Genomic DNA, 20,675 nt, shown 5'->3' on the forward strand with positions numbered 1-20,675 from the left:
TGTTAAAATATTTTTAAAAGTGATAATAGAGTTAAAGGGACAAAACGTCTCTCCTCAGGACTCGTCTGGTCGGTGTCTGAAGGATTCGCGCCAGAGGGCTGGACTGGGCTGGACTGAGCTGTCCTTGCGACTGAGCATGCTACGCTGTCTGCATGTTAAAAAACCTTAGAGGGATGACAGGAATTGATAGACTTTAACGAAATTAAATGCAAATTTTAAAAGGACATGAGTCACTCAAACCATCAAGGTCCCAGTTCCTTGCCAGTTCCTGTGCTGTAAGTATTAGCAAAAGGGCACACTGCCCTTTTGTGTGCGGGGGTTAAAAGATAAAATGGGTACATTCCCTCCAAAAAGATCCAGTGTGTGAGTATGTGTGTCTGTGTGTGTGTTTGAGACCAGTGCAAAGTGTAGAATCTAGTAGAAACAAAGCACAGCATCTCTTTCTTGCACTCAAGGGACATCAGCTGTGGTGAAAGAGTCCCCTTTCCAGTGGCAGCCCCACCTGTTTAAAAAAATATATAACGATACAAAAGTTGGCCAGTTTTACATGTAATTCTAGCATTTATTTGTGTCACATATCAGTTTAGCAAACAATGTAAAAAAATCTTTTAAAAATCCTTGCGTTATTAAAGCAGCATATGGTATTTTTCTTTGAGTAAGGCAGCTCCATAATGCAGCTGTTTCAGAATAGCACAGTGCTTTCTGTGGTGGAGTGCCAGCCAGTGAAAGCACAGAGCGTACTCTGGTTATGCTGTGATTGGCTCAGGGTTCTGTCACTCATGGGGACACTACATCACCGCTGAATCTATGGGAGAACTAGGCAGTTCAAGTACACCTGGGGTGTTAACATGGATTGACAGTAGAAATGCCCGTCCAAGAAGGCTCAAGGTCTTTGGCCACAGATAAAATGACGTCAATTCATGTTATATCTCCCGTAGCTTTGATTGGACTGATCATGTCAATATCATGAGTCTCGGTGCTCTTGGCCCATTTTACATAAACATTGCAAAACAAGTCGGATATTGCAAATTCAACCATGTGGAAGGAAGCAGTGGCTTACTGTCTCAAAACATGACAATTGTGCATCACAAGTAGACAACACTGTTAAACTGGGGAAATCTAACGTTGTGGCTCAGCTAGACGCCACAGACAGACAAGCCGTGACCTTCACAACCAACAGACAGAGGAGAGTAGGTACAGTACGTGCTTGCCAGAATCATAGCGTGCATTAAATTGTGTGGATGAAAAAATAGGCAAATAGGCTACATCAGTCTCAGCTTGCTCATGTCTTATTCGAAATGACGGCTCTTATCCACTCCTCCTCCCATTATGCCATTGTTATATTTCTTATATGGCTATCACATTAGTATCTTATTCATCATTTTAGGTCATGTTAGAATGATGCATATCATTGTTTTGCTTACTTTGTGTATTATAATCACCTCATGTGCTTTTCTACACGAGGAGGGATAATGTTGTTGGGTCTGTGACCATGTTCGCCAGTGACAGTCACTTCCCATTAAAAAAATAAAAATACAAAAAATGTTCAGTAATAGACACATGTAATTCCAGTTGATATTGCAAGGGTTGTTTTGTTTGCTTAATGTGCTGTCTGTGCGTCGATATATTGTCTATAAAAGTGGATCCTCGTGATTGTATTTTCCTTGCTTTTTAGACCACATGATACAATATGTCAAACAGTAGGCTAACCTCTAAGTCCACGTCTCGCTCTCGCTCTCCCTCCCTCCATCTCTCTCTCTCTCTTTCTCTGTGTTGTGACTTAAAGAAGAGTAAAGTTCAGGCCTCAACATCTGGCTGAATTTATCTGAACATCTCTCTGAATTCCTGTCGCTGAACGAATAGGTCTATCTCGTCTCAGTTCGTTTGCTTGCACTTATACTTAGAGCTGTTAATGATATAAGAATAAACATTGTGAATTTACTGAACATAAATGTAATAATGTTTGTGTATGGTTCAAAAGTGAACTCATGTTGGCATTCATTATTATTGAAGGAGAATGTGGTTCTTATCAAGTAACACAAATCCACAAGGAGCCAGTAAAAAATGTGTTAATTTAAGCAAATCAGCCATATCAGATATGGTTTTTAAAAAGCAAGTAAATGTGGTTGAATGAGCTGTTTCTCTGCTAAACGAGGCTCCGCCAGGTGTAGGGGTGGTGAGGATTCACTCCATGGTGCTGAAATGAAAGCTCCACTCTTGGCACAGCTTTATGTAGGCCCTAACAGTTTGTGGGCACGGTTTGTCACCATTATAGTGCAATGAATGTATTGTTTATGTTGTATAGTGGCTTCGTTGGCATGCATCTAAAAAGAAAAAATGCTGAGTTTGCCCCATCAAGATTTACATTCTAAAATCACCACTGTAAGTTTCACTCCTCTTATGACATTCATAATGTGCTTCTGGCTGGCTGCAGAGCTCCAGAGACCCAGAATGCTACCATCGTCCCGGGTTTTGGGTTCACGTCTGCTTTCATTGGCATCTCCCTCACTTCCTCAATGCGGAGCCTGAGTCTGAGCCCGAGCCATAGCAGGGCTTGGCAACTACATGAAGACATTTTTCTGTGAAAAGGGATAGCTCATTGGATGTGACAGCTGGGTATTTTCACGGATTGATCCTCAGAAATATGTTTTTTGACAGACATCAGGCATGGCCGCCTCCTCTATTAGATTGGCTGTGTCACTTTCCCCTCCCATATTTCTGCTCCGCAGAATACCAATGCATTTCACACCTAAAGAGGGATGAGGGATGATGGGGGAAAGCTTGGTGCATACTCAGAGGAAGGGGAAGGGGAAAAGAGGAGAGGGGAAAGGAGGAGAGGAGAGGGAAGAAGAGAAGAGGAGGAGAGAGGAAGGGAAGGGAGGAAGGCTGAAGGAGGCCACAGAAGGTGAGAGGAATAGGTACTGCTTGGGTGGGTTATTTACCAGTTTGTTTTCCACCTTGATAACTGAATGAATTAGAACAAAATATTTCCCTATGCCCTGACGAATCAAAACCTGCGTTACAATACAACAGCAGAACAGCCAATATATCCTTCGTCTTCTAGTCTCCTCTGTTATGCCTTACAAACACTTACTGACTTCTGACCAAGATTAACTTTCTGTGTGACTACATCTCTGGAAGGAAGTCTTCTCACACAGTGTAAACCCTAAAGTCATTCTTTAAACATTGACGACAACGACGGTACCTGAAATGATCGTAAAAGGTCGTGGAAAGCCCTGGCAGAGTAGGAAATCACATTAGGCTCCTACAAATGAGCGAGAGAGCGAGAGAGAGAGTGCATGTCTGTGTGTGTGTCAGTGGAGACTCCTCAGAAGAGGAAGGGGAGGACCATCCTACTCAGTGAATTTCATACAAATAAAAATAGTAAAACATTTAAAAAGTTATCCTTTTTAACTAAATATATTCACATCACCAAATAATTGATTAAAACACACTGTTTTGCAATGAAGGTCTACAGTAGCCTCAACAGCACTCTGTAGGGTAGCACAATGGTGTACCGGAGGACAACTAGCTTCTATCCACCTCTGGGTACATTGACTTCAATGCAAAACCTAGTAGGCTCATGATTCTCAGACTTACATAGTAATTAAAATGTAGAGAGAGAAAGACAATAGTTGAACAATTTGGAACAAATTAATTTCTTTAAAAAATTGAAAAATGAGAGTGATTTCAAAATTTCACTTACTTACAGTAGCTAGCAAATGCAGCTGGCTAGTTTTGCCAACTCAAACACCCGGCTCAAACAGAGGGATGCTATGTTAGCTTTCTGACTATGACTATCCAACACTGGAACGGAACTCTTCCTAGTCAAGGTAAGCTTTTGGTTTTACTCATTTATTGACACGGAGCCCACCGGTGTAACTGCTAAACTGCTTACTGACTGCTTAATGTGCTGCATGATTGTAGCGGATTTACTAATGTGTTAGTTCTATTAGTTATGTTGACTATGATGTTACTTTAGCTAAAATGATGACAATGATATAGGGGTTAGCGGTTATGTGGTTTGGCTTGGAAAGGTTTTGTTTTTGCCTGGTCACAGACAGCTGATGTGTTGTACATTGAAGTCCAGAAGTGGATGGAAAAGGTGAGCAAAGGAGAGTCCCATGTACTGTGGCTCCGTTGGTAGAGCATGGTGCTTGCAGTGCGAGGGTTGTGGGTTTGATTCCCACAGGGGACCAGTACAAAGAAAATATACTATGCACTAAGTACTCTCTGGATAGGAGTGTCTGCTAAATGGCTAAAATGTAGGAGAGAGTGGAAATGTGAGAAGGACTATGAAGTGGCTGCTATGAAAGTGAACTCTGTTTATGTGTATTCATTCTGTTGAAAAATGTTTTGCAAATGGAACAAAACGGGGATAAACATACCTGAATTTGTCCAATAGAAACTCTTGTTTGCAACTGTTGGACTAATGATTACACCGTAGATCAGCTAGATGCAGGGAAGACTGTGCAAGGCGGTATTGAATGTGTCACTGTCTCTCCAAATGTCACTGTCTGCCACCTCAACTCTTTCTCTTGACCTGTGTGCACCTACGTTGTAAACTTTCATTAATTGGCTAGGTTGTAGCAACCTCATGATGGGTAGAGGGAAAATAAGAGTATCATGTAGCAGCCTAAACCTATTGATGTTACATTGAGCTGGATGAATGGAATATGAATGACAGTCATCCAGTATGCTGTAATAGAAATAAGGCCATGCTCATAAAAACAAGAATCTGTCTCCCTCATCTTAAATAGCACCGACCTCCAATGGTGTGTGTGTGTGGTGGTTGTGTAAGAAAGAGAAGAACAGAAAGAGTAAAGCGCTAAACGACATGTGCATTCTGCAGAACTAGATGAGTAGGAATCGTGTTTTTCTAAAGAGGGATTTGTCCGATTCTTTACGCCGACCTTTCGCGAAATACCCTGTCAGTGTATCTGAGTTAGCGGCCTGCGGATGAGGTGGACAATGGAGTAGATGGTGTGTGTGTACACGCGTGTGCATGTGTGTTTGTAAAGGGCAGGGTCGGTAGTGCGCTGTGCTCCTGATGCAATCCATCTTTCCTTCAGGGGCAGCCAGGCCATAGAGCAACAGGCGGCTCACAGGGGAGAGGTGGAAGAAAACCTGTGGGTTCGATTCCCATTTGGATGAAATAGCACAGGGATATGATGCTCAGCCAGCATGATCTGGCTCTTCTCTCAGCGAGATCCACATTATAATTGAGCTACACACACCTTCAAGTGAACATAATAGGATACAATAATGCACACTGTGACATAATGTAATGGCACATGTTGTTATTGCTGTAAACCAGGGATCCATAAATAACATTAATTTAACAGCGTACTCCATTGAGATGTAAAAAATATTTGTTGTATAGTATGTGTGTATGTGACTGCAGGTGTTTATTTCTGAAACTGAAACGTGTGTGTGTGTGTGTGTGTGTGTGTGTGTGTGTGTGTGTGTGTGTGTGTGTGTGTGTGTGTGTGTGTGTGTGTGTGTGTGTGTGTGTGTGTGAGCGAGAGAGAGAGAAAGAGAGAGAGAGAGAGAGAGAGAGAGAGAGAGAGAGAGAGAGAGAGATAAGGAATGATAGAGAACCCTTGTTTATGCTGTCTTTGGCAATAATCACAGATACTGCTCATGCCAATATTGATGCCAGATGGTATCCATCCGTGTCATGCCATCATGTCTTTGAAACAGGGAAGAGAGTGCCGTACATAACAAGAATAAACTGCCTAATGGGGCTGTGTAATATAAATACTAATCACACTCATATCACACCCACAGCTAAATTAGCCAAGCTAAACCGCTTACATTAGCACAATCCCCAATCTGCTGAAATAGGTCGTCGCTTAATGTAAGAGGATGAATCTGCTATTTGGATGCAATATGAGAAGGATCCCACAGACGTCAGTTCAATGTCTTGTTTTGATAAGAATATATGATATATGATAAGTACATTTATTTTTTAGGTTAAAAAAAAAACATAAAATGCACATTGGGTGATTACTTTTTTGAAAATCCAATCAGTTTTCCATGTTGAGTGAACTTCATCAAATAGATGTTTTGGGTTGAAATGACGTGGAAACAACGTTGAATCAACCAGTGAGATGGTTCGATTTGTCCAATAATGTTAAACTAGCAGATAGACTCAATATCATATATTCTAATTCAATAACCAAAAAAGTTGCAGACAAAAACTGTTTGTTTGCTTCAGCTGACTAAATGTATTTTTATGGTGGTGGAAGTCTGGGAGAGACTAAATATAAAAAGGAAAGGGAAACCTAGTCAGTTGACCAACTGAATGCATTCAACTGAAATGTGTCTTCTGCATTTAACCCAACCCCTCTGAAGTAAGAATAGGTCTGATTGCTTTAGGTTAATTATAAACGTGTAATTTCATATCACTGCACTGTTCCTTTTACAAATCCATATTGCACCTAATGGGACTGCACCAGTAGTTCTCACCTAATGGACTGCACCAGTAGTTCTCACCTAATGGACTGCACCAGTAGTTCTCACCTAATGGGACTGCACCAGTAGTTCTCACCTAATGGACTGCACCTGTAGTTCTCACCTAATGGACTGCACCAGTAGTTCTCACCTAATGGACTGCACCAGTAGTTCTCACCTAATGGACTGCACCAGTAGTTCTCACCTAATGGACTGCACCAGTAGTTCTCACCTAATGGACTGCACCAGTAGTTCTCACCTAATGGACTGCACCAGTAGTTCTCACCTAATGGACTGCACCAGTAGTTCTCACCTAATGGACTGCACCAGTAGTTCTCACCTAATGGACTGCACCATTAGTTCTCACCTAATGGACTGCACCAGTAGTTCTCACCTAATGGACTGCACCAGTAGTTCTCACCTAATGGACTGCACCAGTAGTTCTCACCTAATGGACTGCACCTGTAGTTCTCAGCATTCATTCCTTCTTCCATCCCTTCTACAGAGCACCATTAAGAAAACGTTGTGGTCAGGTTGATATGCCTGGCCTCTGCTGTCGGTGACCGCCATCCTCCATCAGTCGCCCGAGGATGTCAAGTTTTGTGGAGCATTAAGTGTGTTCCTGCCCATTCCTCTCAGCCTGTTCCCTATTTCCTGCCTCTCTGCACACCCCTCCCCTACCCTCCCCTTCCACCACTCTCTCGCTCTACTCCTCAACCATATTTTTGCCACTCCCCTTGGGATCATCTTAACCTTCACAGTCCGAAAATGTAAAAAGACTAAAAAACAAACGAAAAGAGTAAGCTCAATGTGGTCGCTATGCGTGTGTTCATGTGTGAGTGAATGGGAGAGACAGTTGGAGAGATGCTAAGTGATATTTACCTCTCTCTCTCTCTCTCTCTCTCTCTCTCTCTCTCTCTTCCCCATCCCTCCATTCCTCCAGTAAGGCGACTGTCACACCTCTCCTCCTGAAATATCATCTGTATCCATCCACCCATTCCTCCCTTCTTTCTTTCTTCCATCCATCCATCCATCCATCCATCACTCCCTTTCGTTCCAGCAGCTACCAGTCAATAGCTCAACAGCGCAGCAGTTAGTCTCAGGACAAGCAAAGGCAGTATCCAGCCATCCATCACCTCAACTCGCTTTTTAATCCACCATCACTGAGTAGCCAAACTACCTGTTTTAAAGAGCATGCACACATATAAGCATACACACAGGCATTTTTGCATTTATCTCTCTGTGTGTGTGCACTTTAGTATATTAGGATCCTATGATGCAGCTGGATTAAAGCTATATACTGAAAGTGCACCCCCTCTCGCTTAGTTCTACTACTAAATGTCAGTTTGAAAGGTTATATTTAAAGTGGAACTGACGGTGTTTTAGCAACATGAAATCGTATTCAAACCTGTTCATGTACAGCCCCAGGAAAAATCTGACAATTTAAAAAAAACATTTTCTGACAAGCAAGCACTTAGATATGGTCATTTTCACATTTTCATATATCCAAAGAATGTTTGGGAATGACGTATAGTAAGGCATTTGTGAAAATTCTATAGCAATATAGAGTGGGAAAGTAACATGCGTTTGGACAATTGATAGACACTGCAGTAAATAAAATCTAATAAAAACATCTGTCTTGTCCAGGACCAGAGTCTACTCAGACCAGTGCGCCATAGCCAATCAGAGCTAAAGTAGGCCTATATGCATATAAGCCATTTGCCACATGTGCCTGCCATTCACTTTGAACTGGACTGTGTGTTTATAGGCAGTAGCAACAGCGCGACTTTAGATCATTAAAACGCATTTGCCAAAAGGCACAAAATACACCTGATTGGATTTCTGTAAATATGCAAATACCACAGGAGTTCTCTTACATTTGAGAACTTCACAGTCCTATTGATCAAACAACCATGAAAAGTTTGGCTCTCTGTCCCTCATTTGCCTATGCACATCAACAATAACAAGATCAACTAATGCTAGCCAGAGCGAGATGAGCTTAAATCTAATGAGGGAAGATGGTGCCGAAGAACATAGCGGACGTTTTACATTCTCCCAACCAATTGTGCAATTTTGTTATTTTTTGCGTTTTGTTTAACTTATTTTTAAACTTATTGTGTACATAATGTTGCTGCTACCGGCTCTTATGACCGAAAACTTCTGGACATCAGAAAAGAGATTATTCAGCGCCGACTGAAATAAACTTTTTCCTTTAACGAGTCCAACGAGAAGGATATACTGCTTTCACTGGAACAGGCCCAGATCCACGCCTTTTGCGTGGAGAAAATACGCCGGAAAAGGGGACGCAGATCGGGGATCCTGCTGAGAAGCCAGAGGCGAGCAAATAAACACCCATTGCCTTCCATTCTCCTTGCTAACGTGCAATCGTTAGAAAATAAAAAGTGAGGACCTACAATGAAGATTATCCTACCAAATGGGACATTAAAAACTGTAACATCTTATGTTTCACCGAAGCATGGCTGAACGAAGAAACGGACAATATAGAGCTGGTGGGATTTTTCATGCACCGGCAGAACAGAGACGCTACCTCTGGTAAGATGAGGGGTGGGGGTGTGTGTCTTTTTGTCAATAACAACTGGTGCGCGGTGTCTAATAATAAAGATGTCTCTAGGTATTGCTCGCCTGAGGTAGAGTACCTTACGATAAGCTGTCGACCACACTATCTGTCAAGTTCTGACCTTAGTTCCTTTGTGATGTCTTTGTTTTAGTATGGTCAGGGCGTGAGTTGGGTGGGCAGTCTATGTTATTTTTTCTATGACTTGGTATTTCTGTTTGGCCTGGTATGGTTCTCAATCAGAGGCAGCTGTCAATCGTTGTCCCTGATTGAGAAACATACTTAGGCAGCCTGTTTTCACCCTTGAGTTGTGGGTGATTATTTTCTGTTCTGTGTTTTTCTTCAACGTACAGGACTGTTTGTTTGTCTCCCCCCCCCCAGTGTTCAGTTGTTTCATTAAAGAATATGAACACTTACCACGCTACGCATTGGTCCTCCTCTTCTTCCACCCATGACAGTCTAGCCAGACACCTAGGTATTTGTAGTTGTCCACATAATCTAAGTCAGAACCATCCAGAATAGTGATGCTTGACGGGCGGTTGGGTAGCAATTGGTTGAAGAGCATGCCATTTCATTTTACTAGCATTTAAGAGCAGTTGGAGGCCACCGAAGGAGTATTGTATGGCACTGAAGCTCGTCTGGAGGTTTGTTAGCACAGTGTTCAAAGAAGGGCCAGATGTATACAGACTGGTGTCGTCTGCGTAGAGGTGGATCAAAGAATCACCTGCAGCAAGAGCGACAGCATTGATATATACAGAGAAAATAGTCTGCCCAAGAATTGAACCCTGTGGCACCCCCATAGAGACTGCCAGAGGTCTGGACAACAGGCCCTCCGATTTGACACACTGAACTCTATCTGAGAAGTAGTTTGTGAAACAGGTGAAGCAGTCATTAGAGAAACCAAGGCTGTTGAGTCTGCCGATAAGAATGCATTGATTGACAGAGTCGAAAGCCTTGGCCAGGTCGATGAAGACTGCTGCACAGTACTGTCTTTTATTGATGGCGGTTATGACATTGTTTAGGACCTTGAGTGTGGCTGAAGTGCACCCGTGACCAGCTCGGAAACCGGATTGCATAGCGGGGAAGGTACGGTGGGATTTGAAATGATCGGTGATCTGTTTGTTCACTTGGCTTTCGAAGACTTTAGAAAGGCAGTGCAGGATGGATGTAGATCTGTAACAGTTTGGGTCTAGAGTGTCTCCCCCTTTGAAGAGGGGGATGACCGCAGCCGCTTTGCAATCTTTAGGAATCTCAGACGATACAAAAGAGAGGTTGAACAGACTAGTAATAGGGGATGCAACAATGGCGGCGGATAATTTTAGGAAGAGAGGGTCCAGATTGTCTAGCCCAGTTGATTTTTAGGGATCCAGATTTTGCCGCTCTTTCAGAACATCAGCTGTCTGGACTTGGGTGAAGGAGAAGCGGGGGGGCTTGGGCCAGTTGCTTTTTGTGCTGGTCGAGGGCAGTCAAGTCTGGAGTGAACCAAGGGCTATATCTGTCCTTAGTTCTACATTTTTGGCTTTATCTGTCCTTAGTTCTACATTTTTGGCTTTATCTGTCCTTAGTTCTACATTTTTTGAACGGGTTATGCTTATTTAAGATGTTGAGGAAAGCACTTTTAAGGAACAACCAGGCATCCTCTACTTACGGATGAGGTCAATATCCTTCTAGGATACCCTGGCCAGGTCGATTAGAAAGGCCTGCTCGCAGAAGTGTTTTCGGGAGCGTTTGACAGTGATGAGGGGTGGTTGTTTGACCGTGGACCCATAACGGACGCAGGCAATGAGGCAGTGATCGCTGAGATCCTGGTTGAAAACAGCAGAGGTGTATTTAGAGAGCCCATTTAGAGGGCCCATGAAGGTGCCCATGTTTACGGATTTGGGGTTGTACCTGGTAGGTTCCTTGATATTTGGTGTGGGATTGAGGGCATCTAGCTGAGATTGTTGGACGGCCGGGGTGTTAAGCATATCCCAATTTAGGTCACCAAGCAGTACAAACTCTGATGAAAGATGGGGGCAATCAATTCACATATGGTGTCCAGGGCACAGCTAGGAGCTAGTAGGGGGTCTATAACAAGCGGCAACAGTGAGGGACTTATTTCTGGATCTCAAACTGTTTGTGCATAGACCTGGATAGTATGACAGAACTCTGCAGGCTTTTGCTTTATTGTTTTATTTGAAAGGATATGGCCCGTTATAATTCCCACTTATGTACATAGGATATATATGTATATATAATTTTAACATTAAAACAAAAGAAAATATCAATAATATTTGTCCAGCCTTTGCTGCTATGCTTGCAGATGTGCATAATATGCTGTGTATTCTATTCGGCCCGTGGACCTTTAGTTTGACATGTGCGCTAGCCTATTGGGCACGTTATGACTGACTTGTGATCATTGTCCTTGCTAATTTGTATTCGCATTCCCAGCCTTATTTACAGTCGTGCGTTTTTGTTCAAAATATTGAGTCATTGAAACTGAAACAGTGAATCCCGAATGTGTGGATGCAGCAAGCAATGTACCAGGCCATCTGTGATTTATAACCTGATAGCAGTATTTTTTGGGACTACCAAGAAATGTATTGGTGAATTATATGAATCATGCATTGAACTGCATCCATCTATTTTGCCAACAATGTCTTACTGTGTGTCATGTAAGTTTGAGTCCAATAGAATCTATTTTTAAAACCTCTTATAAAGTTGGTTTTGAAGCATCAACTGGGAATTGTATATTTTATATTATGAGTGTCTGTTTGTTTCATACCTGAAAGTAGTTAAAATTGTGTCAGCCACTGTTGTCCAGCAGCGCTTGATAACATACTCTTGGAGAGACTAAACTAATAGGATAACAGCCTACAAAATGGCACCCCTCTGGATACGTAATAAAACACCTAAACAACGACACTTTGGTCTCTATGACACACATTCTTTATAGCTCACTACACAATCTGCCCGTCCTGATGGTGTACTCAAGTAAAAAGAGAGACTATTTTCAAAGAATGGTCACAGTTTGGGAACTGAATGCCAATGAGGTACTTGGTGGAACAGAATGCAAATGTGTCCAAGTCTCCAGGTCCAGGTATAAGAGAGAGACGGAGAGAGAGAGACCAAGAGAAAGAGAGAGTTAAAGCCCCTGAGCCTTTAGCACAATGTTCAGTTTAGTTTCCCACTAAAACAAAATGTTCTTTTCTTTTAACATGTTCAGTTCCTTGGAGAGAACTACAAATATATCTTGCTGTTTTCTGCTGGTAAATGTGGAATAAATTCTCCAAGTGTATAAGCACTTTCTGACACCTGCTGATGTAAAAAGGGCTTTATAAAATACATTTGATTGATTGATTGAAATGTCCATCACCTGCTGTTCCTTAACTGCTAGCTACTCCTAAATATGAATATTATATAAAAGTCATGGGTTGAGACATACTGAATCTCCCACCTGAATCAAACAACTCCTACATGATGCCCCCTGGAATATCACCAAGCACAGCTGGTGAGCATAAAACTTTACTGCCTCTGTAATTGTACATTCTAATTTAATCTCCAATACATAAAAAACAGGTAAACACTGAAATCATAAATGTAGTGATCCGTATCACTTCCTCACAGGAGAGGCATTTGAAAGTAAACATATTTTTTTTCAAAATGTGTTTTTGAGCAGAAATGCCTTCTTGAACATGTGAACTTTCATGTGCCTTAATAACAAATGTGTTTGCCATCTGTAAATACTAATACAACTGTTAAATTATGAACCTAGTTGGTTTAGCCACAGAAAAGACAGGAACGCTCCCACTAGCCATGATTGGCTGAAATAATGGATGGGCTGGACATGCTGTTTGGATTGGTCTGCCATGTAGCACTCTTCTGTCTATAATGAGCTGCTCAGTATGTGTAGGTAATCCTTTCTAACTCAGATTTCTTTTAAAGATAGCTCTCTTTCTGGAGGACTGAGTTTTGAAATCAGTGGAATGCCCGGTGGAAGCAGAGTATGATAGCCAAGAGGATGGAGAAAATTCAGGCGTTTGATTGCAAATGCAGAGGGAGTCGAAGGCTGTTGTATAAAACACCTGTCTCCAGATTACATCTTCAAACTAAGGGCAACCATGGCATCCGTGACAGAAAGGGAGAAGCGTTCATTGTGTATACGGGTAAGAGAGTCTACCTAGCTACATTGTATTATATGTTTCTAATTTTGTCAGAAGTCGTTCTCATTGCAAGTTAAAGCAGCTAGCTAACATTACTGTACATGTATGAAATGTGTAGTAATATTATTCTACATCTAAACAAGACTCCACATGCAAGTGGCTATTTCACTGTACCTTTGACACTTTCTATATCCTGTGCATGTGACAAATAAACTTAGATTTGATATGATATAGTGTGTGTTTACCAGAGACGGTAATGTGAAGGACAACATGACCTGCACCAAAGTCAAATTAGGATTTAACGTTGGGCCAACGAGAAAAGTTCCAACAATTATCCAGTAGAATGCCCTGCTTTTAATTCATCACACTTACAACCGTAAGCTATATTTTCTAATTATCTTAACTATTAATTATATTAACTTGCAAATAATGACCTTGTTGTGATGAATGACAACTGTATACAGACATATTGATAGACGTAATATAAACCAGCCTTTAGTCTTGAAATCTTTGGTTGTTTACACATGTGAATCCTTAAAGAGATGGATGGGTGAATGGGTGTATACAAAGAAGAGCTCTCCAGTAGGTGTACCAAAACATTCAAGAGCCTTTTTCTCAAAAGTGGGGTTACAAGTTTATTCATTTTCAAAGCAGAATTACTTCCCCATTGTTCCTTACCTGTAGTGTATGATATTCAATTTTATAGCTCTGAGTCAATTTCAAATGTTGCTACATAAACCCGAATTGAGCTGGTCGGTCACATTTTACTATCCAATCCACCGGAGCCCATTCCCTTTGGACAAAATGGTGTTTCATCCTGGATGATCAGACACTCATCTGAGTGAGTGAGTGTCACTCTACCCTTAATAGAATTGTTTCAGCCAATAGTTGGCAGTGTTCTTGTGTTTATTTTCTCTAATAATATTGTCAGGGCAACAACATGCCGTAAGACCTAAGGGTTAGGATGACTAGTGGGGTTGTGACCAGAACGTTGCTGATTCAAGTCCCTGGTGCGGTACGCTGTTGTGGTGCCCTTGAGCAAGGTCGCTACTGTTTCAGCATACTACCGGTACCCAGTTGTGGAAACAAACCAAAAAAAACCAGTTTAAAAAGTACAAGTCTCAGAAGATATAAAAGTTTGCAGAGCAAGGTCAGGCCACTCAGTAGAATGGGATGGCTTCCTGCTAAAACCTTTTCAGCATTGAGAGGAGCATTCCCATTTATTTTATTGTTGACTTTGGAATCTCTTTGATCCTCCTCTCCCTAGTCCCTTTAGGCTATAGCTGTGTTCAACTCAACCCCCTACAATAGAATCAAGAAAAACTCAGAAAACTGTCAAATATTTCCTTACAGTACATCTTACAGTATTTTCTCAAACTTCTTCACATAACCATGTCTTCAAATATTTAAAAAAATATCTAATTAAAGATCATATTAAATGCATACACACCGCACACTGTATAGATGCATATCATCGATAAGATCCCATGTAAAGAATCCCATACCTATCACTTTCTCTCAGATCTCACTATCTGAATCTGTTTCTCTGTGTGTGTGTGTGTGTGTGTGTGTGTGTGTGTGTGTGTGTGTGTGTGTGTGTGTGTGTGTGTGTGTGTGCGCATGCATGTGTTGTGTTTGGTGCTTAGCTTCTTGACACAGCACTGTACTGTAGTCACTATGTAGGCTCCTCGTTGCTCGAAGTTAGCCGAGATAATTAAGGTTGAGGAAGGACAGCTCCCTCCAGTGCCCTAGAGCCTTGATCATGCTGGGCCCACTGACTGGGGCTATTCATTTGCACAGAGGAACACAGCGCGAACACAGGACATCTCCCCGGGGGAGTGATGTGTTGGGATAGTGGTGGCGTGTGTGTGTGTGTGTGTGTGTGTGTGTGTGTGTGTGTGTGTGTGTGTGTGTGTGTGTGTGTGTGTGTGTGTGTGTGTGTGTGTGTGTGTGTGTGTGTGTGTGTGTGTGTGTGTGTTAGGATGGGGCAGAGGGAGTAGGCTACTCAGCTAGTGTTTGATGCTGCCTCTCCACTATTTATGCTTTGCTGCAGTTGGTCTGTGTTTTTGTTTGAAGCTTTAGCAGTCGCCACACAGCAGACATCAACGCGCTCTATGAAAAGAGGTTTAGTTTTGAATTGGCTTTTCACCACCTTCTAGGCTACAGTCTGTAGTGTATAGTGGGGATGGATCCTCTTTGACATACTGTCTGTAATGTTCCCATTTAATGTTTCTGCCTGCTGATTGTCCACTACTCTACCTGCTTGCGTCTGTCTGAGTGCCTGAATTCCTAAATGTGTGTGTGGCAAATTCTGACAGCTAGTATGACTCGAGAGGAATATGAAGCTCCTGTTACATATCATTGTTCTGCAGTTGTTGCTCTTCTGAACCTCAGGGTCCTGCTGTTGTGTCAAGTCTCTCCCTCAGCATCTCTCTCTCTCTCTCTCTCTCCTCCCACTGAAAGAGGGACTCCTCACTTCATCTAAGCATCTGTGCTGTGATGAGAAACTCTACCTAGCAAACTAGGACACTCACTGCGTAATCAGCAAGAATCAGCAGGCAGCAAAGTCAAAAAAGAGAGAAGAAATCTGTTTGCAGTGGGAAGCACAATTTCGTATACTGAACGTGCAACTGCTGACAAAAGTAGTTCAGCCAGTAAATATTGTCCATATAGGCTTTTCTTTATCTACGATGTGTTTATTTATTAATGCCTCACCCGAATATCTTAAAGAATGTGGGAGAGGTGCATCAGAGTTTAAAACTGACGCTACTCCTACATACTGGGTCCATCTCTTCTGACACAGTATCTTAGCTGCCTTTTATTTTACTTATTTCTTCCCTTCCTTTTTCTACCCCTCTTTTGGTTCATTCACACTACAGAGTCAAGCTGAACCAAGCCGAGCCAAGCTGTACTCTGCTGATCTGCTTACTTATCCAACATAGTTGCTGTAAACAAGCACACTTAGAAAAAAGGGTTCCAAAAGGGTTCTTCAGCTGTCCCTATAGGATAACACTTTTTGGTTCCACATTAAAAAAAAATTGGGTTGCAGGTAGAACCCTCTGTGGTAAGGGTTATACATATAACCCAAAAGGGGTCTACCTGGAATCAAAAGGGTTTTTCAAACGGTTCTCCTCTGTGGACAGCCGAAGAACCATTTTAGGTTCTAGATTGCACCTTATATCTAAGAGTGCAGGAAAGGACAATGGGTGCGTTCGTAAATTGCCTCCAGTGTCAGAGTGCACTCTGGGACATTCATCAATTCAGAGTGTTGTCAGATTTTCAGTTTGTAAATTCCGAGCCATTCACTATTAGAGTGGTCGGAGCGCATACTGGACGCTCTGGCTGCTTGGGCTGAAGAGTAGGGTTGATCCAACGGCAGTCAAGCACCGAAGTTAACTGGCTGAAGTTGGCTAGCTTGCAATTTTACTTGCCCTAGCAGACCTGGTTATAGGGCTATACTCTTTGGAAAAAAGTGCTATCTAGAACCTTAAAGGGTTATTCGGCTGTCCTCATAGGAGAACCATTTGAAGAACCCTTTTTGGTACCAGGTAGAAACCTTTTGTTCCATACAGAACCCATTCCACAGAGGGTTTTGCATGAAACCAAAAATATTCTACCTGGAACGAAAAAGGATTCTCCTATGAGGAACTCTTTTTTTCTAAGAGTATACTGTATAAGTGTTAGTGATTGTAACTGTGTTACTGGCAACAATTGAATTGTGTTTTTTTATGTTAACTGAAACCTGTCTTAACAACTGGTTGTAGGTTGTTCGTAACTGCATCAATTATTCTGCGCTCTGAGACTATCAAACCAGAGTGCACTTATATCGCAGTAGATTGCCAGAGTAAATTTATGAATGCACCCAATGTGAAAAGAAATATCCAAGCCAGCATGGTACAGTTTTCAGGTTGACATGATCATGTGAGATGAGTATTTGTGACATAAACCTTCCTTCTCTCCCTCCTTTGCAGTGTGGAGCATGACTTCCGACTGCAGGAGGGGGCAGTGACCCGCACGTGGAGGGTAGAGGACCCTCCAGAGGTTTCCCTCCTGCCCACTGTGACCCCTCAGCCCACCACGCCACACCGCCAGGAAACACCCCTGCCGGTGACACTGGCACGCCCCCCTCACAGCGGCAAGAAAAGCAGGAAGAAGTGCTTCTGGTTCTTGTGAACTTTAAACTTTGGAGGGAGGGTGGGATAGGGAAGGACACAATGAATAAGGCCACTCCTTCTTAAGATTGTGAAGGACGGAGATGGATACAGTACTTTACATGCTTCCTCTATAGACTGTGAGGCTCTGAATGGTAGTGTGTGAAGTGTGCGGCCCTGATGTGGATGGAGAGAGAGAAAGAAAATGGAAGCTCAAAACAAGTGTGAGAAGAAGCAGTAAACATGAGAGTTTAAAAGAGATATAAAAGAGGTATAAAATAGATATAAAATATAAATAAAAGAGGTATAAAGAGAAATCAAACATAAATAACAGAGGTATAAAAGAAACATAAAAGTAGTTAAAGGACCTGGAAGAACCGTGGTGTGTAGATGAATGGAATCTGTGCTGTTCCTGGTGTTGGAACTGTTTAGAGTGAAGAGTGAAACGAACATGCTTGTGTTGTAGTTGCACCTCAATAAATGCCTCTTCAGCACCTGTGGTCAGTTTTAAGTGCAGGGAGGGAGGTACTGTAAAGGCAATTGTTGAAGTGAAAGTGTAGAAGATGAAAATAAAGGGTAAGGACAAAATGAAGGTCAAGAAAGTGAGGAGGTATAAAAGGCTAGGCCATGGTGGGATTAAAAAAGAGCGGAAAAGAATGAGTGTACAGAGAGAAGAGTGGAAGGATCCATCCGCATCCCTAATGGACAAATGATGGTTAGAACACCAGCTTTTATACCCTGAGACGTTTCAACAAATCAATTATTATGATGACCCTTATTCAAAACTTTTAATAGAATTGATTATACAAAAACCACACACATACATACAACAAGACAGGCTGAGAAATGCACCAGGAGGAAAAGTGAGGGGGAAAAAAACATATTCTACTGGTTGAATTGCTATATTTCAGATACGGATTACTGCTCTATAAAGTATTTTACAACAACTTGTTTGGGAATATTGTCATTAATGCTGTCATTGATTTTTTACAAGATTAAGTCTTGTGATGAGTCACAAGTTGGTATAGATTGTTAGCAGTGCTTTTTGTCGTCGGGTAACTACAGAACACCTGTTGCCTGGCCTAAACACAATTAGCGTTGTTACCTCGTACCCCTGCACATCGACTTGGTAGTGGTACCCAGTGTATATAGCCAAGTTATCGCTGCTCATTCGGTATTTATTCCTCATTATATTATTTTTCTATTATTTCTAATTGTTTCTTTCTGCATTGTTGGGAAGGCCCCTTAAGTAAACCTGTTGTTTACGAAGCATTTGACAAAAACAATTTTGTTTGAGCTCCACTGTTATAGCATCCCACTCTAGCTCTCTGTGAATTCCCACCGATCCTCTTTTACGCGTTTCTGCCAGTGGTTTATATTCAGCCAACATTGAACTGGGTGCCTTTCCATTGATTCTTGTGGCTCCCTGTTGGCCAAGGCAGCCTTGGTTCACAGAGATCATTCTCCTTCAGGGAACAGTAGTTATGGTCACAATGTTACATTCTTAGAATGAGGTCAACCGTGAAACGCCTGTTGACCTAAATGCAGGACCCTAAACATTTATGCATCTAATATGATTACGCAACCCAACACAAGGAGATGCAGAAGCAGTGCATCATATTTCCCCAGATGGCTGTGCAGACAGCTCACTTCTCCTGGACGCTGCAGGGCCCATCACACAAAAAGAAGCCTCATCTGCTTTAAGACTGCAAACAACGAAAACCACGCCAGATTCCTTGTTAGTGATGGTCTCTCTCATCGTGACACATACTTGTGTCAACAATGTACACAAATATTTGATAACAACAGTGTCATTTTGTTTTCTTCTAAATTCTATTCAATTGATTCAAATGATTCTACCCATCCCTATTTGATTCAAATGATTCTAACCATCCCTATTTGATTCAAATGATTCTACCCATCCCTATTTGATTCAAATGATTCTACCCATGCCTATTTGATTCAAATGATTCTACCCATCCCTATTTGTAACAGAAATGTAGATGCCAGTTTCCCAATAGAGACCAGACAGTGTTCTCTGAAGGAAGGAGAATGGAGTATTTTGTATGTGAACAGATGTAGTCTGGCAGATATAGCAGAGAGGGAATTGATATTTCAAGGCTTCACAGACACAACCCAACAGCCTAACTGTTTCAGGGTGCAACGCTCTGAACAGGTTTCAAGCAACATGCCCCTGTTTGTCGATAGATAGGACACTTGGCTGGACATTTGGAGAGAGAGAACTGGCATGTTTTGCTGCCACTGAGCACTCAGACATGGATCCTCACACAGTCACAGAGTCTCTCTCTCTCTCTCTCTCTCTCTCTCACTCTCACACACTCAGTCAGTCACTCACACATACACTACCGCTCAAAATGTTGGGGTCACTTAGAAATGTCCTTGTTTTTGAAAGGACAAATACATTACAGTGTCTAGTTTGAGAAACAGACGCCTCACAAGTCTTCAACTGGCAGCTTCATGAAATAGTACCCGCAAAACATTAGTCTCAATCTCAACAGTGAAGAGGCGACTCCTGGATGCTGGCCTTCTAGCCAGAGTTCCTCTGTCCAGTGTCTGTGTTCTTTTGCCAATCTTAATAATTCATTTCTATCGGCCAATCTGAGATATGGCTTTTTTTTTGCAACTCTGCCTAGAAGGCCAGCATCCCAGAGTCGCCTCCTCACTGTTGACGTTGAGACTGGTATTTTGTGGGTACTATTTCATGAAGCTGCCAGTTGAGGACTTGTGAGGCATCTGTTTCTCAAACTAGACCCTCTAATGTACATGTCCTCTTGCTCAGTTGTGCACCGGGACCTCCCACTCATCTTTCTATTCTGGTTAAAGCCAGTTCGCGCTGTTGTGTGAAGGGAGTAGTACACAGTGTTGTACGAGATCTTCTGTTTCTTGGCAATTTCTCGCATGGAATAGCCTTCATTTCTCAAACAAGAATAGACTGACGAGTTTCAGAAGAAAGTGCTTTGTTTCTGGCCATTTTGAGCCTGTAATCGAACCCACAAATGCTGATGCTCCAGATACTCAACTAGTCCAAAGGCCAGTTTTATTGCTTCTTTAATCAGGACAGCAGTTTTCAGCTGTGCTAACATAATTGCAAAAGGGTTTTATAATGATCAATTAGCCTTTTAAAATGCTAAACTTGGATTAGCTAACACAATGTGCCATTGAAACACAGGAGTGATGGTTGCTGATAATGGGCCTCTGTACGCCTATGTAGATAATCCATAAAAAATCTGCTGTTTCCAACTACAATAGTCATTTACAACATTAATAATGTCTACACAACATTAACAATGTCTACACTGTATTTCTGATAAATATTATGTTATTTTAATG

General features: G+C 41.9%; 1 protein-coding gene and 1 long non-coding RNA gene across 2 annotated transcripts in view; both read left to right on the top strand.

Annotated features, from left to right (window-relative positions):
• The window catches only part of LOC121847143, a 2,620-nt gene extending 674 nt beyond the window's left edge, over positions 1 to 1,946 (top strand). The window contains exon 2 of the long non-coding RNA XR_006084035.1: positions 59 to 1,946. This is a non-coding gene — a long non-coding RNA (uncharacterized LOC121847143). The remainder of the gene's footprint in view (positions 1 to 58) is intronic.
• Positions 1 to 19,683, top strand: part of LOC112257430 (mucin-2-like) — a 57,224-nt gene extending 37,541 nt beyond the window's left edge. The window contains exon 4 of the mRNA XM_024430971.2: positions 17,145 to 19,683. Coding sequence (XP_024286739.2) covers positions 17,145 to 17,346 — 202 coding nt within the window. The 3' untranslated portion in view covers positions 17,347 to 19,683. The remainder of the gene's footprint in view (positions 1 to 17,144) is intronic.
• The last annotated feature ends 992 nt before the right edge of the window (positions 19,684 to 20,675 follow it).

This window comes from Oncorhynchus tshawytscha, linkage group LG09, assembly GCF_018296145.1.
Source record: "Oncorhynchus tshawytscha isolate Ot180627B linkage group LG09, Otsh_v2.0, whole genome shotgun sequence".
NCBI classification, from domain to species: Eukaryota; Metazoa; Chordata; class Actinopteri; order Salmoniformes; family Salmonidae; genus Oncorhynchus; species Oncorhynchus tshawytscha.